At 44.0% G+C, this 27,867-nt stretch overlaps 1 protein-coding gene across 8 annotated transcripts in view; it reads left to right on the plus strand.

Annotated features, from left to right (window-relative positions):
- MTHFD1L (methylenetetrahydrofolate dehydrogenase (NADP+ dependent) 1 like) overlaps positions 1-27,867 on the plus strand; it is a 240,498-nt gene that overhangs the window by 155,067 nt on the left and 57,564 nt on the right. For all 8 annotated transcript variants that reach the window (XM_024248174.3, XM_002817487.6, XM_063725059.1 and 5 more), the window contains exons 25-26: positions 17,685-17,792; positions 20,152-20,304. In XM_024248174.3, coding sequence (XP_024103942.2) covers positions 17,685-17,792; positions 20,152-20,304 — 261 coding nt within the window. The remainder of the gene's footprint in view (positions 1-17,684; positions 17,793-20,151; positions 20,305-27,867) is intronic.

Consider the following 27,867-nt stretch of genomic DNA (forward strand, 5'->3'; position numbering starts at 1 on the left):
AATTTCTTTTTTATTTTAGTGGAGTTGGAGTTTCACCGTGTTGCCCAGGCTGGTCTCGAACTCCTGAGCTCTGGCAGTCCGCCCACCTCGGCCTCCCAGAGTGCTAGGATTACAGGCGTGAGCCACCACGCCCAGCCCATCTTAACCATTTTTAAGTACACATCAGTAGTGTTAAGTACATTCACATTGTCGTGCAGCCAATCTCCAGAATGCTTTTCATCTTGTAAAACTGAAACTGTACCCACTGAACAACTCCCCATGCCCCTCCCTGCAGCCCCTGCCAGCTACCATTCTCCTTCGTTTCTATGAATTTAACAACTCCAGGGACCTCATGTAAGTAGCATCATACTGTGGCTGGCTTATTTCAGTTAGCATAATGTGCATGCAGGTTGTAGCGTGTCAGAATTTCCTTTCTTTTTATTTTTTTGAGATGGAGTTTTGCTTCTGTTGCCCAGGCTGGTGTGCAATGGCACCATCTCAGCTCACCACAACCTTCTGCTCTCAGGTTCAAGAGATCCTCCTGCCTCAGCCTCCCGAGTAGCTGGGATTACAGGCATGCGCCACCACACCTGGCTAATTTTTGTCTTTTTAGCAGAGACAGGGTTTCACCATGTTGGTCAGGCTGGTCTCGAACTCCTGGCCTCGTGATCCACCCGCCTCGGCCTCCCAAAGTGCTGGGATTACGGGTGTGAGCCACCGCGCCCGGCCAGAATTTCCTTTCTTTTTCGGGCTGAATACACTCCCATTCTTTGGATATCCCACATTTTGTTTCTTCATCCATCTGTGGATGGACACTTGAGCTCCCCCTCTCAGCTGTTGTAAGTAATACTGTATGAGCATGCGTGTTTATGGCATATGTACACATATCCCTTCAAGACCATGTTTTCAATTCTTTTGGAAATGTATTCCCAGAAGTGGGATTGCTGGGTCCTCTAGGATATTTTTAAGCACATGTCGATGGTTCATTCAGAAGACCTGAGCTTCCCAGGGCTCACTCTCCTCCTCAGATCGTCTGTCTTTGCACCCCTCTGACATCTCCATTCTGAATTTTGTGGTTCCGATTCTGGCTGATGGATTTGTCTTCAGGGGTAGTGCATGATTGCGGAGTGCCCAGGCTTCAAGCTGATTGCTGCTTCTCCTGTTCCTTCATCCCTCACATATTCTATTGGTGTGTCACTCAGATGTCACAGACAACTCTTCTTTCCTGTTCAGTGGCATAAATCAATAGCATAAGTGAAGAAGAAATCAGTGAAGCAAGAGCTTAGCAGCATTGTTGATAAGCCTGGAGTCACAGTGGTGAGAGAACGGGGCTGATGTATTAATATTTAATATTACCACAGCTCCTGCTTTTAAGGAGTTGTTTGTGTGCTGGGTATATGGGCGCTTTGCACATGTTCACCTCCTTGGTCCTAACATCCCTCTTAGGTGGGAACTGGTGATATCTTCCCATTTTACAGACAAGAAAACTAAAGCACGAAGAGACTAAGTCAACTGCTCAGTGTCCCATAGCTAGGAAGAGGCAGAGCTGGGAGAAAGAATGTCCAGATGGTTGAGGTCGTCATCCCGCTCTGTTCTTCAGAGCTAAGTACTGTGCTCAAAAGTGTGTGTGTATTGGAGGTCTGGGGGGAGACATAGTTAAAGGGGACAGTGACTGAGTGACCCCCCTGAAGAGAAAGGATGACAGTGATGGGCACAGGCACAGATTCCATGCCACACAGGGGACATCATCGCCGGCACGCAGTCGGTGTTTATGGAAGGAAGGACACAGGGAATGAATTGGAGGCTAGCTCATAAAAGGTTTTTCATTTTTATGAGGCCATTTTGTGAATGAGGAACTAGAATATTCTGGACTACAGAGGCGGTAGAGATCAATTGAGGGAGAAGATTTTGGATGAGTGAAAAGAAAAATGTTCCAGTTGGAAGCTTTGAGTTCTCAGACCTAGAGGTGTTCAGCGCAAAATAGATGTAGCCCTGCTGTGGGCAAGTCAGAGGCATTGAAGCCAACTCAGATGGCAGGTGGCCAAGGAGACCCTGGGTTCCTGTTCTTTGGTCCTGGGTAAGGCTTGCCAGGGTACCTACAACCCTTGGCACATGCCAGGGCCTTTCTACATAAGCCACTGTAGGGAGAGTCACCCCCAGATCCTGCTGTGAGTGTGCCTCTGGTCATGCCATCTGATCATGCCATCTTGCCGTCTGATCATGAACCACTCCACTCTGCATAGCAAAGGCAGTTATTTTCATGAATGATTTCACAAAGTGTGGCTCTTTTCAAGGAAAACATCCCAGGTGAAAAAGAGGTCAGTAATCAGAAGAAATGCTTCTGAGTTATGCTGTCTCAGACATGCAGTAACCCTAAGATGAACCCTTTTCCTTTCCACTGATATTTCAATTATTTTTTTTTCTGAGTTCCCATTCTTCATGGAGATAATGCTGCTAACATGTCACCTCTCCTCTGAAAGGAGGAAAATGTTTAATAATAATGTGGTCTAAAGTCCTCTATGGATAGGCGACCTCAAGGCCAGGATCCCTGCCTCTTTTGCCAACACACTTCTCGCTTTTCTTTTAACAGAAATTCGATTTGAGCTGCCTAATTGTTTGTTAAATAATCAGCCTCCCAGCCTACTGCAGCGTGACAGTTCATGAAAAGAGCTGCTGCTGCTGCTGGCTCTCTTTGTACTGTCTGCCTGTTAGCTGTGTTCCTCACACCAGCAAGATTTAGATCATCTAAGACCATTTACAGTCTTGTCTTGTCACCATGTAAAAATCTGAATTCATTGGTGCAGTCAGTAATAGAGCTCAAGCCTTCTTTCCCCCTGATTTCTTGCATTGGTTGGTGCTGGTAAAACTTTAGTAACTAAGTAATGGTTTTCTGGAAGCCCTTTTTACCTCCCCCACAACCCCACACCCTCACAACCGACCCTTGGGTGCTGGGCAGTGGGAAAGGTATGGCATTGCTCTATAGGAGAAAGAAGTTATAAATGCTTTGCATATGGCACTCTCCCACCTTTGCTTCTCAAAGCAAACTGGGTTTCTGTGTGCCCCTTGGTGTCTCCCCAGACTTTATATCCCCAAGAATGTATTCAGTACAAGACTAATGGCATCTTGTGTGCTGTTCTTTCTCCACTCCAGTCTTGTGGAAGGAAAACACCGGAGATGATTTAGGGTAATGGGAAGTAGTGCTAGAGCCCAGGGCATGACTGCATTTGAGTGTGAAGTAGAAATTGTCTCGGAACCCCACTGGAGAGTGGTTCAGCTGGAGAGAGTGGGGCACCTGGCTCTCAGAGGCGCTGTGCGGCCAGACAGCAGTGTGCTTGACTTCCTGACGGCGAGCTCACAGGTTAAGTGAGAAACAGGCTGCACTTCTGACTTGGGAGTCTCTGCTGAACTTTATAGAAAACTGACTTCAGCCGCAACTGCTGTCTAGAGAACAATTTGGCATTTCTTTTTGCCAGAGTAACTTCTAACTCAAGAGTAGGCAACTTTTAATTATGGTACCGGATGGAGGCAGCAATGAATAATTTAGAATAAAGACTGAAAAATATGGAATAAGGTGTAGTAGACTAATTGCTCAGAAGAAGTTTTATTGTGTGAAAATGAATGTGTTTGAACTTGAAATACAGTGGATCATTTCCTCTCTACCCTTGAGGGTGATTGCAATCCCTTTTAAGAAGCTGTTAAAAGTTCCCCTCAAAATCATCTTCTCTTTGAATTTTCCTTTTCTAATGTGACTTTTGACAATTATATCTTTATCGTTCACTAATAGAATATCTCCATGTCTGCAGGGATGCAGGGAAATATGATGGCTGAAAAAAACGCTAATCTACATGTGCACTTTATTAGCTAAGAAATTCCTCCTCCATACATTCTTCCGGGCATGCCTCCGCACATCCCATCTGCTGTATGGGCTCAACTCTGCATTATAGATGGGAAGGTGATGGACTTGTCCCTAAGAAATGGACGCTTGATAGGAGAAGGAACATATTACATAGAGCTAACAGGCTAAAAGCTTTGGGATCATGCAAATTAAGTTTAAACCTTGAGTAGGCCTCCTGCTATGGACACAATTTGGGGAAGCTGACTAATCTCTTGAGCCTCAGCATCCTCATTTATACAATGGTGTCTGACAGTGACACCAACTTCACCAAGTTGCTGTGAGACCCAAATGAAATGCCCCAGAGTAAAATGCTGGAACATAGAAAGCAGGCAATGAAGGCTGGGCGCGGTGGCTCTTGCCTATAATCCCAGCACCTTGGGAGGCTGAGGCGGGTGGATCACCTGAGGCCAGGAGTTCGAGACCAGCCTGGGAAACATGGTGAAACCCCATCTCTGCTAAAAATACAAAAACTAGACAGGTGTGGTGTCACGCGCCTGTAGTCCCAGCTACTCGGGAGGCTGAGGCAGGAGAATCGCTTGAACCTGGGAGGTGGAGGTTGCAGTGAGCTGAGATCACACCACTGCACTCCAGCCTGGGCAACAGAGTTAGACTCTGTCTCAAAAAGAAAAAAAAGGAGGAAAGCAGTCAGTCATTGCTAGCTCTTCCTCCTGTCATGTTCACTTTGAAAGAGAGCGGACCTCCTGAATTTACCTTCAAGAATTCTCCTGTAACTCAAGGTAACTTTGTCAAACTCCAAGATTGGTTTATTTTGCTCTGGGTTGAAACCAGGAATTAGAAGTCAAGTCTCCTAAAGCACTACTAAACTAAACCAAGACACTGACATTTTTCCTTCTCCGTGAGAATTGGGAGCCCTTAGTGATATCATAAAACATCAGTCATTTTTGCAAAGAAGGAGGTATGACCCCAAGAAGGCAATTTGACATTCAGTCGGAATATTGTTTGTTAAATGAGGAGTTAAGGTTGAAAATCATCTCCGTATCCTTCCTCTAGCCTTGCAAACATTTGGAGGTGTAGCCTTGACAGCAAGACAGGATAGTGTTTGTTTTTATTAAAAGGTCTTTCCTGTTCCTTGCGTGAAGCCATTCTCTTGATCCCAGTGGGGGCTGGATGAAGGAAGAGCAAAACAAACCACGAAGACAGCCTGGAGCCGCAGCCAGCTCTGCTGACTTCTGAACTTCACACTCTCACTGCCCAGATGGCCAAGGGTGTTTCCTCCTCTGCTGGTCTTTTTTAAGGCAGGATGTTTGTTGTTATTGTTGTTGTTTTTCTGGTTGGTTCTTAAGAAATTATTTTCTACGTCTTGAAAATGCCAGCTGTAACCTACACCAGTTGTTGGTGGAGTGTGAGAGCTATCCTTTACACGGACTTGGAGCATTTGCAACCAGAGTCTCCACATCGAAATAAACATTTAAAAATGCATATCTATGGATTATACAGTGGGGGATCTTCCATTGTGGTAAAAATATGTATAACATACAATTTCCCCTTCAATCATTTTTACATGTATAGTCTGTGGCATTAAGTACATTCACATTGTACATACAGTGTTCAATTAATAGGATCTTAAAACTTAAAAGGGTATTGATGCACATCTCTGTTGCCTTTTACATTTCACAGTAATTAGAAGGAAAAAACACACTCTAGGTTGAAAGGCTGTCCTTTCTTTTGGTTGTCCTTGTCCCTGGAAAAGCTGTCTTCCCCCTCAGGGCCTTTGACCTCCCCCAGCTCTCCCTCCCGTCTTCAGATGCGCCCAGGGCCAGCCTGAGTTGGTAGCCCTTTCTTCAGCGCTCCCTCTTCTCTTGTTGTGCATTAGAATGTTTGGAGTGTTCTGTGGAAAGCTGGTCCTTACATTTTCCAGTCAGTTATGTATCTCACTCATAAACCTGTTTCTCCCCCCATGCTCTTTAATATTCTGCTTTCTTAATTATGATTGAGCTGCCTTTAAACAGTCTTAGATCATTCAACGTGAGTGGCTTCAACAAGCCTCCCATAAGCCTCTTATCCCCTGGCCTCCTTTCCGTGATCCAACCCCAAATCTCCAGATACCTCCTGCATTTTTTATGTTTTTTTGTTGGTTGGTTGGTTGGTTGGTTTTGGGGGTTTTTTTGAGGCAGAGTCTCACTCTGTCACCCAGGCTGGAATGCACTGGCGCGATCTCGGCTCACTGCAACCTCCACCTCCCGGTTTCAAGCAATTCTCCTGCCTCAGCCTCCTGAGTAACTGGGATTACAGGTGTGGGCCACTATGCCCAGCAAATTTTTGTACTTTTAGTAGAGGCAGAGTTTCACCATGTTGGCTGGGCTGGTCTTGAACTCCTGACCTCAAGTGATCTGCCCTCCTCAGCCTCCCAAAGTGCTGGGATTACAGGCATGAGCCACTGCACCCAGCCCCGGATACCTCCTGCTTGACCAGACCTTCTGCAAACACACCTTAGATCCCTCTCAAATCTAGATGCTTCTCCAACACTGGCTTCTAGGTTCTCTATGAAACCTCTGCTGGCCGGCAGTATATAACCCACCACCCAGGCTGCCAGGCACGTCGTTCAGCTGTGTTAGACAGTTTTGAGGGATCTGCACCTGTCGTGAGCACTGGCCCGTCCTTCTCAAAGCATCCCACTCATCCCTGTGATTCTGGCAAAGCCTGCCCCAGCTTTCTTTCCTCGATGGTTGAAATAGCACCCAATGAGAAAAAAACAGTGGCCTGTATTTATTACACTTACACATGTCACAAGAATCCCTGTAGTGTCATTGAAAGCTTTCTTCTAGCATGCAAAATGATTGTCACTATGATGTAAGTTTCTAGAAATGCATTATTTCATCTAAAATTATGAGAGAAGGTAAAATGATGAACTATCAAAGTCACACTACATGTTGGCCGGCTGCCTTCTACCACTCACTCCATCCCTCCCCAGGCTTTCTGACTTAAATTTAGATCAGATGAGACCATTGCAGTGGAGAGAGTGTCCACTTTCTCAATCTAAAAGCAAGCTCGTGAGGAACATTAAATATGATCACAGGAACAAACATCAAAGGTACCACAAGTAATGGACCACTTAAGAGAGAAAACTACGACCTTAGGGTTTAGGGAAAAAAAACACTCAAATAGCACAGGCTTCCAGTCTCCCCAGTCTCTGAGAGACAGAGACTTGTTCTGTTGCCCAGGCTCAAAAAAAAAAAAAAAAAAAAAAAAAACAGGCCGGGCATGATGGTGTGCAGTGGCATGTTCTTGGCTCACTGCAACCTCCACTTCCCAGGTTCAAGTGATTCTCGGGCCTTAGCCTCCAGAGTAGCTGGAATTACAGGCATGCGCCACGATGCCCGGCTCATTTTTGTAATTTTAGTACAGATGTATTTTTGTATTTTTAATAAAGTACAAGGGCTCCTTGAACATGAACACAGAATCAGCGTTGCACCTGTGTTCATTCATTTCACTCTTATAACACATTGATGTTCCTAAGTCAGATTTGTAGAAGAGGAATGAGCAGATGCATCATGAGAACACTGTGCGTGGCCAGGCGCAGTGGCTCATGCCTGTAATCCTAGCATTTAGGGAGGCCAAGGTAGGAGGATCGCTTGAATCTAGGAGTTCAAGACGAACCTGGGTGACATGGCAGATCTTGTCTCTACTAAAAATATTTTAAAAATTAGCCAGGCATAGTGGCATATGCCCTGTAGTCTCAGCTACTTGGGAGGCCGAGGTGGAAGGATCGCTTGAGCTTGGGAGGCAGAGGTTGCAGTGAGCCAAGATTACCCCACTACATTCCAGCCTGAGCAACAGAGCCAGGCTCAAAAAAAAAAAAAAAAGAAAAAACAAAAACAAAAACAGGCCAGGCACGATGGCTCCCTCCTGTAATCTCAACCCTTTGGGAGGCTGAGGCGGGCAGATCACTTGAAGTCAGGAGTTGGAGACCAGCCTGGCCAACATGGAGAAACCCCATCTGTACTAAAAATACAAAAATGAGCCGGGCATCGTGGCGCATGCCTGTAATTCCAGCTACTCTGGAGGCTAAGGCCCGAGAATCACTTGAACCTGGGAAGTGGAGGTTGCAGTGAGCCAAGAACATGCCACTGCACACCATCATGCCCGGCCTGTTTTTTGTTTGTTTTTTTTTTTTTTTTTGAGCCTGGGCAACAGAACAAGACTCTGTCTCAAAGAAAACAAAACAAAACACTGTACATGAGTGTTCCTGGGCCCAGCAGAGTGCTCGAAACAGTCAGCCCTTTCCCTTCTTTTGGGTGAGATGAGATCTTTAAAATCACTTATTCCCATATATTCCATTTTTTGGCATTGCTACACTCTTCTATTTGAAAGTAATAAAAGATTACCCATGTGAATTTCGTACTATTTCATGTGGAGAAATGCAGCTTTTCTAGCGGCAAGCCTTTCTTCCATTTCCCAGAGTCCGGTTACCCTCGCTGCACCCCAGGTTTGCCATAAGAGGATGAGATTCCCTACATGTAGGCGTCTTCAGAGTGAACCTGTTGCTCAGGGCCAGCGAGCCCACAGGGCTCCATGCCCACTGAGCAGGCTCGTGGAAGTCGGCACGTAGCTCAGATGTGCTGATTTCCAGCCAAGGACATGCTTTGTGTCAATGATACAGGGGCCTGTTGTTCTCAGTAACAAGGGCAGAGCCACTCCCTGCACTCCAGTTGGTACTGGTAATGCAAGCCCTTGCACCTAGTGTGGTGTGGTCAGTATAAATTAATATCGACAGCTTCATGTTGTACTTTAATTTGAAGTACAGGAAAGGCTGCTTGCCAAATTGTATTTGTAGATCATTTAAAATTTATGCTTCATTTAAAATACAAAATACGAATGGAAATAATTACTGTGTATCCGGAAATGTCTATTCAACTTACAAGTTTATTAATGGATCCTTCTCTTTACATGTTTTACGGGCCTTGGAATACACTTTGCTGATATCATAGCATAGGAAGATTTAACCCATGTGAATTCAACTCTGTGCTTGGTGAAAGAAAAGAACCATGTATTTTTCATTCACTGTGGCCCCCGATGCATGCCAACGACTCGATATGGTGCAGGGCTGAAGAAATGGCAATGTGTTCCAATACTTCAACAATGGTGGGGCCTCATTAAGAGATGCTAGAGTATTGGGAGTGGAGTATTATATAGTGTTTTTCATAGGTCTTCTAAAAGATTTTTCAGAGTTGCTGACTTCAGAATTTGGCCTCTGAGTAAGATGAGACATCCCTACTACGTTATAAAGCCTTCATGGATCTTTATTTCTAACAGTTCGTTTTTAAACTTTTGTTCCATTTCATTTTATTTTGTCCATTTTTTGTCACCAAAAAATTATTTTAAAATGTAACAGCTTTTCTAGAATGTACAGATCAATTTTATTCCACTAAAAAGCAGGACTTCAATAATTTAATTGAAGAATTCTAGTGAGCATTTCCAGAGCCTTTCCAAGAAAGCTATACTGTCTAATTTTGAGTGACTCAGCTTCTAGGACCCTGGTCCACCACACCTACAAAATGAATTTAATAAAGCATGAAGGTCACCAAATCCTCTACTATTTCTTCGTGGAATCACTCAGCTAGTGTTTATGTTGTGCCTGCTCTGTGCAAGAGACTGTGTCACCAATATAACCATTGGTCACAGTTATTGTCTAGAGCCATACTGCCCGACATTCCATATTGCTAAGATTGACAGTTCAGTTTCTGGATTTCTCCAGTCCCATTTCCAGTGCTTTTAATAGCCACATGAAGCCAGTGAACACACGATACATCTTCCATTGTGATGGAAAGTGGCAGTGGACAGCTCTGTTCTAGAGTATTTCCGTTTCCGAAATACATGTTTAAGAAGTTTGGAAAGGAATTAGTGTAGAGTATGAGGAGGGTTACATTTTTGGTGAATATGAAGATTTAACATAATGTTAGTTCAAAAATGACCAAAGATACAAGTGTAGACACCAGGCTTTTGAAGTAGCTAATATGTTAAGCAGCTGTGCATTATATCGACAGAATATTCGCTATGTCCCCACTCAGCCCTGTATTTGACACCATTTCACATTGGCTTCTGCCTTTCTTTCCCTTCTTTGCCTATTGAGATATTTTCCTGTCCTTTCTATCTGTTTTTTTTTTTTTTTTTTGAGGCAGAGTCTTGCTCTGTCACCAGGCTGGAGTCCAGTGGCACGATCTCAGCTCACTGCAGTCTCCACCTCCCGGGCTCAAGTGATTCTCCTGCCTCACCCTCCCAAGTACCTTTGACTACAGGAACGCGCCACCACTCCCAGCTAATTTTTGTATTTTTAAAATAGAGATGGGGTTTCACCATGTTGGCCAGGATGGTCTCGATCTCTTGACCTCATGATCCACCCACCTTGGCCTCCCAAAGTGCTGGGATTACAGGTGTGAGCCACCGCAGCAGGCCTCCTGTCCTTTCTTTAATGCACTATTCCAGCTCTTTTTTTATGTCTTGCCAGCTTTTGCTGATTTTCATGCCTCCCTCTGCAACCTGTGATCTCTTGACTTTAATAGTAATGTTTATACAGAGTCTTGACTGCACACTCTCTTCTGTCATCGTTGTTTATTGTGTCTCATTGTCCCCAATCCATCAGAAGTTCATGGTACACAAAGTCCCTGAAGCTGTATGAACAATGCCCTGACGTCTTGAAAGGACTTGCCATAGGTGGTTATTTGATCACTTAGCAGATGCCTGTGAGATCCTACTTTCTGCAGGCCACTCTCCAAGGCACAACGTGGCAAGTAAATATATTAGTCAATATTTACAGAACCAAGAGAAAGCCAGCAATGATTAATGCATAAACAGTCATAAATGGGCCATTTTATTTGTTTATAAAAGCTATCATTTACCACAGAGAAGTACAAGTGAATATCAAGTTCAGATCAAGACCTTTGGACTGAGCTTAGCTTTTTTTTTTTTTTTCTTTAAAGAAATCAAGCAGATTAACCATAGGAAGTTCCTTGCCTGCTAACACAACATAAATAGATTGCATGCAAGGGGAAGGACCTTATCAGGGCAGATTTTAGTATTTACACTAAACCCAAAAGATATGTTAACTGAGATATTTTTATTTCCTTAATTGTACTTGTGAGTGAAAAAAATTGTAGCAGGAGTCCCAAGAGCACTTTGGTGATGAGCTTTCGAGCTGTGAGTTGAAGCACTTTATTCAGCATGTGGCTGCAGGGTTGTAGCTCAGGTTGTAGACAGTGCATTCTCTTCAGGTCCCAGGAAACAGTGTCATACCTGTGGAAGCCACCAGAATGCACCTTCATCTTCTCCAGTGGTGGCGAGGTTGAGGCCAAGCATCAGAAGTGCCGAGTGCTGGGAAACTGTGGGACTGGATAGATAGCAGTGCCTGCTGGGAGGCACACAGCCCTGGCAGTGAGGTTGAGGCAGGGAAGCAGGGCCGCCCAGTTGGGATTCATTCGTACTACTGGCCCCTCACAGTACTGTCATGTGTGGGTGGTCGCGCTTGTCCTACAGGAAGTATACCACAACTACGCATCTCACACAGTCAGCCTGGCACCTCCTTGGAATTCCCAAAACACTTTCCAATAAACATTGGAAAGGAAGAAAGTTTAGTTGTTAACCAAAAAATGTATGTTGCCATATGCCCAAAAGCATTGAAAGCAGGGACTCAAGCAGGTCCTCGTGCAGCCCTGTTCATAGCAGCATTGTTCCCAGTAGCTGAAAGGTGGGAACCCCCTTGTCTGTCAGCAGGGATCAGCTAAATATGGCACACACATACTATGGAACGTTATTCAGCCTTGGGAAGGACACCTTCTATCACACGGATGAACCTTGAGGACATTATGCTAAATGAAATACTCCAGACACGGAAGGACAGATACTGCTTGATTCCGCTTGTAGGGGCCTGCAGAGCCGTCAGATTCATAGACAGGAAGTAGAATGGTGGTTGTCAGGGGCCAAGGGGAGGGGCATGGAAAGTTGCTGCTTAATGGGTAGAGTTTCAGTTTTGCTAAATACAGAGAGTTCTGGAGGTTGGTTGCCCAACACCATAAATGAACTTAACGCTACTGAACTGTACACTTAGAAATGGTTAAAATGGTAAATTAGGCCAGGCATGGTAGCTTGCGGCTGTAATCCCAGCACTTTGGAAGTCCGAGGCAGGCAGATCACTTGAGCCTGGGAGTTCAAGACCAGCCTGGACAACATAGCAAGACCCCCATCTCTACAAAAATTTTAGAAATTAGCTGGTGGCTTACACCTGTAGTTGTAGCTACGCAGTATGTGAGGTAGGAGGATCACTTGAGCTCAGGAGGTTGAGGCTGCAGTGAGCCGTTTTCACATCAGTGAACTCCAGAATGAGACCCTGGGTCACAAAAAAAGAAAAGAAGATGGTAAATTACATGTTATGTGTATTTTACCAAAATTAAAGTTCTTAAAAATGTGTATTTTAGGCCAGACACAGTGGCTCACACCTGAAATCCCAGCACTTTGGGAGGCCGAGGCAGGCAGATCACCTGAGGTCAGGAGTTCAAGACCAGTCTGGCCAGCATGGTGAAACCCCATCTCTACTAAAAATACAAAAATTAGCCAGGCGTGGTGGCGGGAGCCTGTAATCCCAGCTGCTCGGGAGGCTGAGGCAGAAAGAATTGCTTGACCTGGAAGGCAGAGATTACAGTGAGCTGAGATCATGCCACTACACTACCAGCCTGGGTAACAGAGTGAGACTCTGTCTCAAATAAATAAATAAATAATATATATATACATATTAGATAGATAGATAGATAGATAGATAGATAGATAGATAGATAGATTTCTTACAAAACATTCTCATGTTTAAAAATAACAAATCAGGCCGGGCACAGTGGCTCACGCCTATAATCCCCGGACTTTGGGAGGCCGAGGCGAGCAGATCACCTGAGGTCAGGAGTTTGAGACCAGCCTGACCAACATGGTGAAACCCCGTCTCTACTAAAAATACAAAATTAGCCAGACGTGGTGTCACATGCCTGTAATCCCAGCTACTTGGGAGGCTGAGGCAGGAGAATCGCTTGAACCCAGGAGGCAGAGGTTGCAGTCAGCCAAGATCTCGCCATTCCACTCCAGCCTGGGTGACAGAGTGAGTCTCTGTATAAAAAAAAAAAAAAATTTTAATAACAAATCAGCCACCCACTCGCATCAATTTATTCACTAGTCATTCGATTGCTATTACTTTGCTCCCATGTGAGTTTTTTAAATTATTAACAGAAAAATCACACTCTTTATTTTTGAATTATGTTCTAGAGTTCAGTAAACAATGCATTCTGTTGATTAAATGTGTTATGAGTAACAGTATCTTGTTTTGCTGTACTCCAAGCAAAATGTAATTCTTTCAGTCCTCCCTACCGTTCTCACTCCATAATAATATTACTTAAGGTTTGTATAGCATGCCATTTACAACGTGCTTGCGTTTTACACTGACTCAACGTGTGCAGTACAGTGAAGTATAGTGAAGTATTCACATCCTCATCTTAGAAATGAGGAAACAAGTTCAGGGAGGTTACATGATTTAACCACACATAAGGAGGGGCTGCGTTCTCTCTGAGCCCTCCTACCTCACACAGCCACCAAGCTTCTTTGTGCAGAGCCCGTGGAAGGTTGGAGTGGCCACGCTGGGGTAGGTGCAGGCCAGAGACTGGATGCAACAGGAACATTGGCTGCTTCCTGGAACCACTGTTCTACTGCCCGGGAACACACCCTTCTGAGAGCTGACTTCTGACAAAACATGGTCCTTGGGCTTGCCCTGCGGCTTCTTTCCTGCAAGAAGTATCTTCCAGCATCCTACCAACTTTTATTTCTTAAAAAAGGTTGCTCCTTGCCAGGCATTGGTTGACCAGCAGAGGAGCTCGCGTTAGTTTCAGTACAGTGTTGGGAGCAAGCACTTGAGTGCCCAGCAACATAGGCTGCTCATGATATAAGATTCATGGAAAAAGTCTTCTCCGCTGTTACCTGCAGCATATCAACACCTGAATTTTCTTATCATCTTGTGTGACTATTGAACCACAGGGAACCCAAGCTTAGTCAATAGGAAATATAGAAATATTCATTGGTTCAACTGTATATTGAGGGACTTGTATATATTCCAGGGGCTGTATCATATCTTGCCTCTAGGTAAATAAGAGATGGTCCTGAGCCTCAAAGAGTTTATCAGCCATTCTTTATTCTTCAGCTAATATGAACACTGAATCTTTTACATTAGAAGTTGCCCATGTAGGGCACCCCTGTAATCCCAGCAACCTGGGAGGTCAATGCAGGAAAATCACTTGAGGCCGGGAGTTTGAGACCAGCCTGGGCAACATGGTGAGACCTCATCTCTACCAAAAATAAATTTTAAAAAAAGTTACCCTTAAATTTCTTTCTCTAACCCAGCCTCAACTTTGCACTCTGGCAGTAACTCTTTGTACAACATTCCTGGCACCATATTCAGCTTATACAGAACCCTCCAGGCAAGGACAGGTCACTGCTAAGTGAGAGAGCTCTGGTTATTATAGTTCTTCCTTAAACACTGCACTCAAAACGACTTCGTTCTAACGTTTGTCCCTTGGTTCACATTCTGCCCTCCTTTCGATTTTTTGTATGGCATGGCCCTCCAAGAGATTTCAGTGTCAGTGTGGTGCTGCCAAGTCTGTGTGACTGTTCACACACTCGGGCTGCATTCACACACCCCAAGATTGCATGAGCTTTTGCTGGCAGCCACTCACAGTCAGGCCCCAGTGAATCCCTGTCCTCTGGAGCCGCAAGCAGGAGCGCCCCAAGGGCATCTAGATGTCAAAGAAGAGGATGCTCACATGTGCCTAAGGGTCATCCATGAAGGCTTCGTGGAGGAGGTGGCCTTTGGGATAGATCTTAGAAAGCTCAGAGAGTTTTAACAAAGATTGGTCCTTGAAGATTACTAATCTTTTGACTTTATAAATATTTGCATATATCTTCTTCCAGTCTGTCTCTTATTTTTTGACCTTATTTATAATGTCTTCTTAAAACAAGTTTTAAATTTTGCTGTAGTGAAATCTATATATCATTTCCTTTAGGGTTATTCTATTGTTACCTCATTTAAGAAATCCTTCTCTACTTCAGAATAATAGAGTTCCCACTGTTGTCTTCCAATATGTAGAGTTATAATTTTCAAGTTTATGCCTTTGTTCCATATTGGGTTTATTTGGAGGCCTGGTATGTGGTAGGAATCTAATTTTATTTCTCTCCAGCCAAAAGTCAGATGGTAGTCAGCCTTTCTCTGTTGATTTGTGTCACCTCTGTTATATACTATCCTGCACATGCTGAGATGTCTTTGTGGGTTCTTTCTTCTTTTCCATTGATTAATTTGTCTATACTTGTGCCAGTACCCATGGAATTTATTAGCATAGTTTTGTGATATGATTGATAGCTAGTAGAAAATCCTCTTTCTTTGTTCTTTTGGTTTTGTTTTATTTTTAAAGTTGTCTGACTATTTATGCCATTACCCCGTGTTAGTTCACTCTCGAGGTGCTATAAAGGAATCCCTGAGACTGGTTAATGGATAAAGAAAAGTAGTTCATTTTGGCTCATGGTTCTGAAGGCCATGCAAGCATGGCACCAACATCTGCTGGGCTTCTGGTGAGGGCCTCAGGAAGCTTCCACTCAGGGCAGAAGGTGAAGGGGGAGCCAGTGCATCACATGGCAAGAGCGGGAGCAAGAGATGGGGTGGGAGGTGCCAACAAGCAGATCTCCTGAGAACTCAGAGTGAGAACTCACTCATTATCATGAGGAGAGCACCAAACCATTCATGAGGGATCCGCCCCCATGATCCAAACACATCCCACCGGGCCCCACCTCCAACATTGAGGATTACATTTCACCACGAGATTTGGAGGGGACCACCGTCCAAACCACATCAACCCTTTATTGTAAGTTTTAGAACTAATTGGCCAAGTAACCAAAAATGAGCTTGGGATTTTTATTGGACTTGCATTGAACTGAGTAAGTTTCAGAGAAGTGACGTCTGTACGGTATTAAGTCTCCTCATCCATGAGCAAACTATTTTTCCTCCATTGACTCAGACTCTTTTTATGTCCCTCAGTGAAAGGTTATAAGGCTTGCACCTTCATTTCTTTTTATTTGTTAGAATATTCAATATTTATGTTCCAGACCACAGAACACCTCTACAGTAATAAAAACTGTAGTAATGAAAAACACATTTTAAAGCAGTTTGGGGTTCTATCAGGGTTGGGAGGGGAAGAGTGCTAGCTTTTATTTATTTTCTCTTGGGTAACTCTTGTATCAATAGTATTTCATACAAATGTAACACTAGCTGTTGCCAAGCAAAGTCCTTGAGGCACATCACGGGAGACTTCTGCCCCTTGGTTGACATCTGTTCCATCAGCATTTGGTTCAGCAGTTGTTCACCAAACAGTAAATCCACTAATTGCATCATGCATACACTTTCTTTTTTTTTTTTTTGAGACAGTCTTGCTCTGTCACCCAGGCTTGAAGTGCAGTGGCGCGATCTTGGCTCACTGCAACCTCTATCTCCCAGGGTCAAGCGATTCTCCTGCCTCAGCCTCCTGAGTAGCTGGGATTACAGACGTGAGCTGCCACACCCTGCTGATTTTTGTACTTTTAGCAGAGACGGGGTTTCACCATGTTGGCCACGCTGATCTTGAACACCTGACCCCAAGTGATCCGCCCACCTCAGCCTCCCAAAGTGCTGGGATTACAGGTGTGAGCCACCGCACCTGGCCACATATGCATCTTTACCCACAGAAGGATTCTAGATAATTTTGCCAAATGTGTTTCTTAAATTTAGACTTACTTTATCTGTGGAATATTCCTTTCCTAATGAATCATTCTTGTTTCTGAAGATCCCTTGCCATATGCTACCAATAGTCTGTGTCCTGGTTTTCCATCTAACATTATGGAAATCTTCTCCTCCAACACACTTATTTGCCTGTATCTAGTCTTCTCACATTTCTTCCATGCCACATGACTTCTCATAATTTGCTAAAGTGACAGTAGGTTCAACCTCTGATTTTCCAATATAGTGTTTGATCACATCAGCATTTATGTTAAAATCTCAATCCATTACTGCTCATGAAAAAATACTTGTTTTTAATACTATGAACCCGTATTCAGACCCACTTAAAAACCAGCACTCACAATTTCGTCCCATCATAATATATGATTATTTGAAAAATAGTAAACAGGCCAGGCGTGATGGCTCATGCCTGTAATCCCAGTACTTTGGGAGGCCGAGGTGGACAGTTTGCTTGAGCCCAGGAGTTCAAGACCAGCCTGGGCAACGTGGTGAAACCCAGTCTCTACAAAAAATGCAAAAAAAAAAAAAAAAAAAAAAAAATTAGCTTTGAGTCATGGTGCACCCCTGTAGTCCCAGCTACTCAGGAGGCTGAGATGGGAGGATCACTTGAGCCTGGGAGGTTGAGGCTGCAGTGGGCTGAGATTGTGCCACTGCGCAACAGAGTGATACTGTCTTTAAAAAAAAAAAAAAAAAGAAATTATAGTAAACTACATTTTTTTTAATGCTACAATGGATAAAAATGGTTACAACCAGATAAGCAGCCTCTAAATTGCCTGAACACCTAAGGCTTATTTGCTAGTTGACATCTAATCTATTTCTGACACTGAAAATTTCAGTGCTTTAGGGTGCTAAAAGGAAAAAAGAGGGTTTGCTAGAAATCCTGCAGTTGCTGAGGGGGTACCCTGATAAGAGAATTTTAAGCAGTTACAGAAAATCTCACTAAACTTTTTTAAAAATCTTTAACCAGATTAAACTTATACAATTTTGTTGTAATTTGTGTTTCTCCAGCTTCCAATTGTGGACAAGATAAGGACCATTGCCCAGGCTGTCTATGGAGCCAAAGATATCGAACTCTCTCCTGAGGCACAAGCCAAAATAGATCGTTACACTCAACAGGTAAAAGTTGTACTTTTAGGGGAAAAGAAAAAATTCACCTTAGGCTATCAGAATACTCAGCTTGACTTGAGGATTTGTACATGTCTCACCAGCTAACCTTTGCTTCATCTATTTTATGGTTAACAAAGGTGAAATAGCCTCGGGTAGAGTGTAGACTGTATTTAGAGCTTTATGGTGAGGCATATATCCTCTGATCCATGCATCATTTACTTCTGTGACTATAAATGTGTCTGATATGGGTGGTATCCCTGTTTGTAGGTGATGTGTGATCTTTCATCCCTCCCACTCAGCCCAGGATGTTGAAACTATCCTTTGGAGTATAGCTGCGGAGTCAGATTTAGATGAATTGCAATGCTTCCTCTTCCTTACAGGCCTCTTACTACCTTAAAAATGCTAGCATGGTGCCGGGGTAGGCAGATAGGAGTGCAGCCTATAAAGATGGGAATGTTTGCTGTTCTTCTTATGCAAGCGGTTCATTGGCTTTTTACTGAGTTTGTCCGCTGAGGTTGAAGGCTCCATCGTCTTCTACCTCTAGCCACTGACAAAGGCAAGTAGGCAAACAGCTGGGAAGGTGGCTGTGATCTGACGGCATGCGTCACCATCTAGTCCAGTGACAGTCATGATCAATCAACTCCACTACAGGAGGCTCAGCCACCTTCACCAAAAGGAACGTATGCCTCAAGTGTCCTTCCTACTTTGGTGTAGTCAGATGGATAAAAGTCAGAACACTTTAAGGGCCTGCTGGCTAAAGAACTTCATGATGGGTAGCGTTGACCTTTTCTTTAAAAAAAATCTCCAACTCCTTATTCTTTTTTGTAAACCCAGTTGAAATTTTGTTAAATGCTACCATTGCCAGCCAGGGTATTTGTTCTCCTAGGTTTGGTAAAATAGTCAGCAACTCAGAAAGTTCTAAATTCTTAGAATTTTCCCTGTATGTTCTTGGCTTATCCTTTACAAAAAGGATTCCCAAGCACTGCTCTGTGCACAGGCATTGTGGTGAAATTTTCATTCATGTGCAATGAACCAAGTAAAATAAGGTCATTCTTATGAGGTTGGTTTGGTTTTTTTTTTCCCATGAGTTTTTAATAATGATATTTAAGACTATCATTTATTCTAATATTAAGTCTTTTCTCCTTTCAGTGTTAAAATGTTATTTCTTTTATGAAGTAATCTGGTAACAGTATATGGCATATTGGTTGGTCTTTGTTTTTTTTTAATATGCCTACTGACAAAATTTTTACATTAGCAAACCTGTATTAGTTCATAGAAATTACTTCAGTATTTAACCATGTCTGAAATTCAAAATTCTGGGACCATTTCTGAAAGGCAGTTGTGATTGTCGCTCAGCAAAATTCTTATCAGTATAGAAGAGTGGAGATTTCAAAAAGAAATGGCCCCAAGTCCAAGTCCTCCCTGAGTTGATAAGACTCTGAGATCTTCCAAATAGTTTTAGGCTAAGTCTTACGAAAATTTGACTAAAGATTTCATTCCCTTTATCTCTATCAAGGAAATATTCCTTAAAAGTGGTGTCAACCGGGCACGGTCCTCACATCTGTAATCCCAGCACTTTGTGGGGTCAAGGCAGAGGATCAGTTGAAGCCAGGAGTTTGAGACCACTCTGGGCAACATAGCAAAACCTCCATCTCTATTTTTATTTTTTTTTAAAGTTAGTGTCAAGTATGTGGTTGCAATGAATTAGCAAAGCCTCTAAAGGAACACTATGTGCCATTTAATCAGAACCAGGCTTCGAGGACACTGTGCTTTTTGTGAGACACCACATGTGACTTCCTGCTCTTTCACCTTTGGAACTCTGGGTCAGACATAGACTTTGGTCCTTAAAAACAAGAAGCTTAAATAGTGACCTCATCTTAGTTCTTATAATGTAATCGCAGATCAAATAGCCATGATTCATAAACCAACACAAAGGAACCCTTTGCTTCCTGACCGACTCCAGAATGAGTGAACAACATGACTAAGAGCCTCGTCGCAGAGCCTTTCTCCAGACTACCTTGCTGGGTCCCGGATATTAATAGTCTTGGAAAGTGGTTTCTACAGCTGCTGCTTTGCCTGAAAATAGCCATGCTTTCCCCAAACATGCACATAACACTGCCTTCTCTTAAAGAGAGCCTCCAAAATAAACAATAGTCACCCTTGACCTGCTGAACAGTCATCACATGGAGATGAGTTTTTATCCTCACCTTCTTGCTTCTTCAATGAACAACTAGTAACAAGCAGCTCCTGCGTGTGCCTCGATCTGAGCCGGCATACCATTGCTGCCGAGACTGTATAAAGTGCAAATTGAAAAACACAGGAGACTAACATCTATATGAGTGAACACATTTTCTTTCCTTTCTCACAGGGTTTTGGAAATTTGCCCATCTGCATGGCAAAGACCCACCTTTCTCTGTCTCACCAACCTGACAAAAAAGGTGTGCCAAGGGACTTCATCTTACCTATCAGTGACGTCCGGGCCAGCATAGGCGCTGGGTTCATTTACCCTTTGGTCGGAACGGTGAGTGAGTCACATTTTCCAAAAACCCTCCCCATTCTGCAGTGCCGTCGTGCCTGAAATCGTTATGCTCCACCCGCTCTTTAAAAATCATGGATTAGGGAAAATTGGGAGTAATTAATAGTACAGTATTCGCTATTTTTCTAAACAGTGTGTCTCACCTACTTTTGCCATTGTGGTTTGGGTTTTTCTTTTTTTAGATCATGTGTTCAGGATCCTTAGAGTCATAATACTAATTTCCTTCCTAAGGCAAGTAAGAACATCACTTGGGAGAATTCAGTCTGTTATTTAAATGGTAGAATAGCTTAAGACAGTGGTTGTCAACCTTTATCACACACAGCACCCAAAATGATGTAATCACAGTGGGGTTGACTGCTCACACCAGACAGGATCTGCCCAGTCACCTCAAGGGCTGGGGAAAGCAGTCCTCACCCTCTCTCACTTCCCCAGCACGTCAGGTGGGAAGTTCTGGCTTAGGAAATCACTGAATCATATGAGTTCTCATTTTTGATGTTGTTGTGATAGGATCATGTTGCTATTGGATGATTATTCTGTTATTTTGTGTTGTCTATGGGGGTAAAGGAGATGAGCAGAGAAATAAAAGCTTATCAAAGTGCTTAAAATCCATGAAGATGGGCTTCATTTGGTATAGCTACACAGTGATAGCCTTCCGTTGGTACCATAAGTGGCCTAAATTTGACTTCTTATCTTTGGGAGTGCTCCTAAATTTGGTTTAGAACAAAAAAGAATTCTTACGACCTGGCAGATCCCATGGCAAGCAAAGAAAAAAATATTCTAACCCATCATTATCATCATCATTAGTGCAAAGTGATCTGAGCTTAGAGAGCATATATTATAATAATTTTTGATAATAAACCATGTTGCTTTATTGTGCCAACGAGCAATAGATAGACAAAAAGTGCAGAATCTGGCCTTGATATTTACATACTTCATCTAATATTGGACACAATGTTTTTTCAATCAGCATTTTTTGAATTCTTCCTGCATGTGAGGCATAGAGATTTTAAGATGAGCAGGTGTGAGATGCATGGGTTTGAATAGCACAGAGGTATCTGGAGAGCATTGTGTTGGTATTTTGAATGCCCTCAGAGCCCAGGGGGGTAACAGCTCATTATGCCTGGGATAGAACTTACCCGGGATGTGGAAGAAGAGGGAATTCTTCAAAAAGAGCTCAGCCTCTGAACTGGCAAAACAGTGAGTTTTGACTCAAAGGCGCCAAAGTACTAATACATGACATCCTCTTCTGGGGTGATCCGATGTGGCTGGAGTTGGATGACGTGGGGAGGCTGGGGATGGGAATGGGAATGGGATAGCAGGACAGGGTCACATGGCCAAGGATCTTGAAGACCATCTCATGGAACTTGAATCTGATCTCTACACATTGAGGAGCCACGGTGGGGTGGGTTTTTTTGTTTGTTTCTTGGTTTTTTGTTTTTTTGCTTTTTTGTTTTTAAATAAGGAGGAGAAGAATGTGGTCTGATGTGTATTTTAGAAAAATAGCTCTGGCAGCAATGTGGAGAATGTTTAGTGAAAAGAGAACCAGGCCCAGAGAGGTAGGTTAATTCAGCTGGGGCCAGAGGCAATCAAGGTCTGCACTTTGGCCACAGAAGTAGATACAGAGAGAGTGGGGGTGAATTGCAGATGTACTCTAAAAGTATCCTCCTACTGTGGGGGCCAGGGGAAGGGACCGTTCTAGCGTGGTGACTCTGGCTGGTGATGCCATCGGTCCTGGAAAGGACACGGGAGAAGGCAGATTGGCAGAGCCAGAAATGAGCCTGGCTTGAACAGAGAGAGCTTGGAGGGTTAATAGGATCTAAGGAACAGTCTGTGTCTCCACTGGAAATACAGACACAGTGCTCCAAAGAAAGAGGCAGGAAGGTCGCCCTGGTGGGTTTAAGGATATGGGTGAAGGCAGTCGTTAAACAAGAGACACAGGGATAGCTGGAAATCAATGAGAAGACAGTGAAGGAAGACACCCCTGAAACACCCACGTTAACGCAGCCGACTCCTAGCAGGGGTGCCTTCCAGGAGGCGGGAAGGAAGGAGCAGCAGCATGGCAGAGAACGTCCAGAAAAATCCCACAGACACCGCTGGTAGCAGTGTTGACACAGGGAGAAGGGTCCAGATGAAATGGGTTCTGAATGACATTTTCAGGTCTACAGTTCAGATCAGTGGTTGCCGGGAGTTGGGGGAGGGGAAGCGTTTGACTGCAGAGGGGCAGGAGGGAACTTTTTGGGATAATGCAAATACCCTATGTTTTGACGTGGTAGTGATTCCATGGCTATCTACATTCTTCCAGACTCATAGACCTATTCACGTGTGTTACCCAGGCTGGACTCAAACTCCTGGGCTCAAGCAATCCTCCTACCTCAGCCTCCCAAGTAGCTGCGACTACAGGCTCGTGCCACTGTGCCGGGCCTGTGTATAATTTAATTACATCTCAGTTAACAAAAATGGGTACTGAAGAGCTTGCTTTATATTCCTTAGAATGGCCTCAGTCGGCCGGGCGCGGTGGCTCATGCCTGTAATCCCAGCACTTTGGGAGGCTGAGGCGGGCAGATCACAACGTCAGGAGTTCGAGACCTGCCTGGCCAAAATGGTGAAACCCCATCTCTACTAAAAATACAAAAATTTGCCGGGCGGGGTGGTGGGCACCTATAATCCCAGCTGCTCGGGAGGCTGAGGCAGGAGAATCGCTTGAACCCGGTAGGCAGAGGTTGTAGTAAGCCAATATTGCGCCACTGCACTTCAGCCTGGGTGACAGAGCAAGACTTCATCTCTAAATACATACATATGTACATACATACATACATACATACATACATACATACATACATACTACATACATAGAATGGCCTCAGTGATGGCCACTTTACTCCTGAGCTTTAGTTGGTGAAGGCCTTGGCTTAGGGATAAGAGGGCGGCTGGACGGTGCAGGCCCAGAGAGACTGGACCATCAGGGGAGATGAGGGGTGACGGAGGTACCCAAACAGAGCATGAAATGGTAGAGTAGCTGAGAAGGTTAGCCTCGGTCACTATCTGTCCTGTCCTACCATCTGCAGACTCTAAACCCCGCAGTAGTTCACCCAACAGATTCATTCACTCGGCCAGTGCTGCATAAGGTACTCAGCTCGGGGCTACAGGGAGCCCCAACCTAAAGAAGCTTTCTCTGCTTCAGGTAGTTTACAGCTGGTAGACGCAGTGAATTAGCAAAGAAAATAGTTTGGTATAAAAATTGTGCATTTAACTGAAACCTTAATTCACTTCTGAGCATTTAGTAGCCATTAAATAAAAACCAGGGCCCGCACAGTGGCTCACACTTACAATCCGAGCACTTTTGGAAGCCGAGGTAGAAGGATTGCTTCAGGCCAGGAGTTCGAGACCAGCCTGGGCAACATAGCCAGACTTTGTCTCTACTTAAACAAAAACTAGCCAGGAGTCATGGCACGCACCTGGAGTCCCAGCTACTCAGGAGGCTGAAATGGGAGGATTACTTGAGCCCAGGAGTTTGAGGCTACAGTGAGCTATGATCATATCATTGCACTCCAGCCTGGGAGATAGAGTGAGATCCCTGTCTCTAAAAAAATGAAATAAAATAATAAAAAACACAATATAATTTAAAATCTTTGGAGTCACTAAACAAATACACAATGTGAATCTCCTCCCACTCCAGCTAACGCCACCATATCCAACACCAGGTAAAGACCAAAGCCGTTCTGGAAAATCAGAATCTGTTGCCATGGCTCATGCCTGGACACCAGGCTGTCTGCTCCTGACGTCACTCTTTGACTTATGACTTGTTAGAAAATGAATGTGTGGAATGGCCCTGGAGGGCCGCTGCAGCTCCCTGGTTTCCTGAAGTGAGCCTTCTGTGTCATTATCTGGTCTTCTCAGCCCTCAGCCGAGTTCCTCCTGTGGCCACACGCAGGGTCGCAGTGAGTGTCAGTGCACAGTGATGAAATCTCCTGGAACAATCGGGTGTGGGGTATGAGGAAGGGAATGGTGCCTGACTACAGAAGTTCCTGGAGGTCAGGAAACTCTCACTGGAGGTGGTGGCCCTAGAGGGCTGCTTTCTATGACAGAGCAGGAAGCTGCATGTGTAGTGGGACACACGCACCAGAGGGACCAGGATCTCCTAATAAGGACTGGTATTTATTTTTCCTTGACCCCATTCTGGGCCTTGCCACAGTCTGCTGAAATGCCTTGAACATTCATCACCCGTGTGGGAGACAGGATAGTAATTTCCTGCTGAGATGACTGAGGGGACGGGGAATGGGGACACCAGGGGGACTGGCTCCTGCAGGTGGGAAAATTCTAGCAAAATGAATCACTCTTCTGCTTAGTCACCCAATGTGCGCTTATTAGAGTGCTGCTGAAATACATATTCATCTATCCACTCCAGAAAGATAGTCCAAACTGAGACCTCAGGATCAGAAAGGCTCCCATTCTCCTGCAGGGTTCATTCATTTACTCAGTGAATTATTAAATGCCTACAGCACGCAGGGCCATCAGCCCCACAGCTATGAGAAAGATTCAGTCCTTCCCTCACAGGCCTTATGATAGACTCCAGTAAATAAAACCATACAGGCACAGGATGTGGCGGGCTTTATAACAAAGGCAGAAAGCCCCTCTTGTTGTGTCCTCAAGGGAGGCAGAGAAGCTCCCCTCTGGCTCTAGTTGGAGAATCCCAACCCAAGCAAGTCCATCCTTGAACAATAAACATCTCCAGCATTGCTGGCTTTGGAAGACCCCATGGTGAGATGCTGGAGCTTTTTTCCGCTCCAGATTTCACTTTCTAAATATTTACTTTTACTTTCCATGTTCACTTATAGGCCAGATTTTTTTTTCTACCATTGAATTATTTCATCATGTTCTATTTAATTATTGCTTTAATTGGCATTGGTGACCACAAATAGTAATAAATACTATTAACTGGTGTAACAGCTTCACTAGTCTATTTCACCACCCCATGCTGTAGTAACTGAAGCCCCCAGCACAAGCGTTCCCAGCTCGTGGACACCTAAGACCTTTGAGGTCATTCTTACATGCATTGCTAGTGTTTTCCATATTCCTCGATGGTAGCCAATTTTTCCTTCCTAAAATAACTTTCTTCATTCCTAGTAAGCTTCATACGTATTTTATGTATTCTTCCCTCTTTTTTATGACATGATACATATTATTGAAAGCTAGGAAATAATACAAGATTCTTGAGCAACATAATACCACTTAGTACATCCTTTTGTAAGAAATAGTTTTTCTAATACAAAACTTTGATATGGGAAGAAACGAGCAAGTTGTTTTTTAAGGTTTTCCAACCCTATATTCTACTACAAATTACCCTGTTATGGTATGCTTCCAAAATTCTTTCAAGGATTATGGTTTATAGAGTTCAATAAACCTAATAGTTTATAAAACTTCTCAAAAAATAATCTCATGCCAAAAATAATTTAGTAGTAGGTGGTCTTTGTCTTGTGGTCACATTGTTTTGATATTGTCTTTAAGTTTCTATAATTTATAAGGGCTGTTTAATCAGATGGCATAAATTTCATGACAAAAATACTAATATGTAAGCAAAGTATATGAAACAATATTATTGAGAAGTAAATTACATTCCATGTAGAAAAAGACTAGAAAGGCAACACCAAAACCTTAAATTAGACAGTGATATTATGAGTAGCTTTTTTTCTTCTCTTTTTCCATGTAGATCAAATTACTACATTGGACGTATATCACTTTTATAACATGAAAATACAGTAAATAGGGCGATGATAAACTGCAAGTGCGTGGGGAGAATGCTTAACTCAGGCCAGTTGCAAGAGAGTGAGAACACACACGCAGCCTGTGGGAGCGGGCTCCATGCCATCACCTGGCCGGTCCTGGCTGTGTTGCTGTGTTTTCGCACCTCAAAAGTTGAGACAGCGAAGAAAGGCCATAAGAGCTAGAACATTTCCATAAGAAGTGTATTCAGTATGATTTGTCTAGCTCTGACTAATGTGTGCAAACCCCAGATTCCACTAAGCAAATGCAAGATTGTTTTTCCCTGTTAATTTGTTCCTGGGCCCTTCTTATTTACTGTGTTCGGGGTTGGAGAGGGGATGATTGACTTCTTTCTTCTCACAGTGTTTTCTCTTTTTTTTTTTTTTTTTGAGACAGAGTATTGCTCTGTCGCCCAGGCTGGAGTGCAGTAGCATGATCTCGGCTCACTGCAACCTCTGCCTTCCAGGTTCAAGTGATACTCCTGCCTCAGCCTCCCAAGTAGCTGGGACTACAGGTACATGCCACCACATCTGGCTCATTTTTTGTATTTTTCAAAGAGACTGGGGTCTCACCATGTTGGCCAGGCTGGTCTCAAACTCCTGACCTCAAGTAAGCCACTGCGCCCAGCCATCTCTCACAGTGTTTTTTAAAACAACAATGCGTTTTCACAACAGTTGGCCTGGAGAGGTATCCGACCAAGTTGGAATTCATAGCAGATATCCATTGGAAGTTAATTTTTGGTGTATTTGACTGTTTTCCATTGACTTCGCATTGAGGCAGTGAGAGAGACTTGAAGAACTTAGAATATGAACCCTTTTGTCACTGGCAAACATGGGACATAGAGGCATGTCTTGACAGCAATTTATGGCAACACTCTGGGCTGGAATCTAGGGGTTAGGCAGCCTGGCCAGTTTCGTATATTAGATAGCCAGGCCATCGTCAGAGTCAGTTTGAGGGTTTAGTGGAAAGCCTGAATAAAAGGAGAAGTTAAACATTTAAGAAAAGGGTCAAGCTTTAAAACTGGAATTGGGTTTTCAAATTTAATGAGTAAAAAGAAACCCCAAAACTGGAATTGTAATTGTGGAGAAATACAACTGATAATATTTGGAATATCATCTACAAGGAATGAAACTATCCAGAAGCATTTAGATGGTAGTCAGTGCCATGTGGGGTATCTCTGGGGGCAGGGTGGCTCCTGGCACTGTAGAGAAAGACCATTGGTGCTTCCCTCTCCCAATCGGAGGAAAGGGATACACTGTGGAGATCCCAGCAGCTTAGGGCCTGCCCCCATGTGGTTATCTCTGTGCTGTTTCCTTCCGTCTGTCTTCCTGTAACTCCTTCACTTTGGCCCCTGTGCCCTTTCTGGGCAGAGGGTGACAGGAGGCACCGCATGGGTACATTCTTTTTTTTTTTTTTTTGAGACAGAGTCTCACTCTGTCACCTGGGCTGGAGTGCAATGGCGCGATCTCGGCTCACCGCAACCTCCATCTCCGGGGTTCAAGTGATTCTCCTGCCTCAGCCTCCCGAGTAGCTGGGAATACAGGCGGCCGCCACTACGCTTCGCTAATTTTTTGTATTTTTAGTAGAGACAGCGTTTCACCATGTTGTTCAGGCTGGTCTCAAACTCCTGACTTCATGATTCACCCGCCTCAGCCTTCCAAAGTGCTGGAATTACAGGCGTGAGCCACCGCGCCCGGCCAACTACATGCTTTTTTCCTCCTGTCGGGATTGGCCTGGGCTGTACCTATCTCATGGTGGAAGCCTACCCAGGGACCAGGCCCTAGAAGA

Source organism: Pongo abelii, chromosome 5 (assembly GCF_028885655.2).
Source record: "Pongo abelii isolate AG06213 chromosome 5, NHGRI_mPonAbe1-v2.0_pri, whole genome shotgun sequence".
In the NCBI taxonomy this organism is placed as follows: Eukaryota; Metazoa; Chordata; class Mammalia; order Primates; family Hominidae; genus Pongo; species Pongo abelii.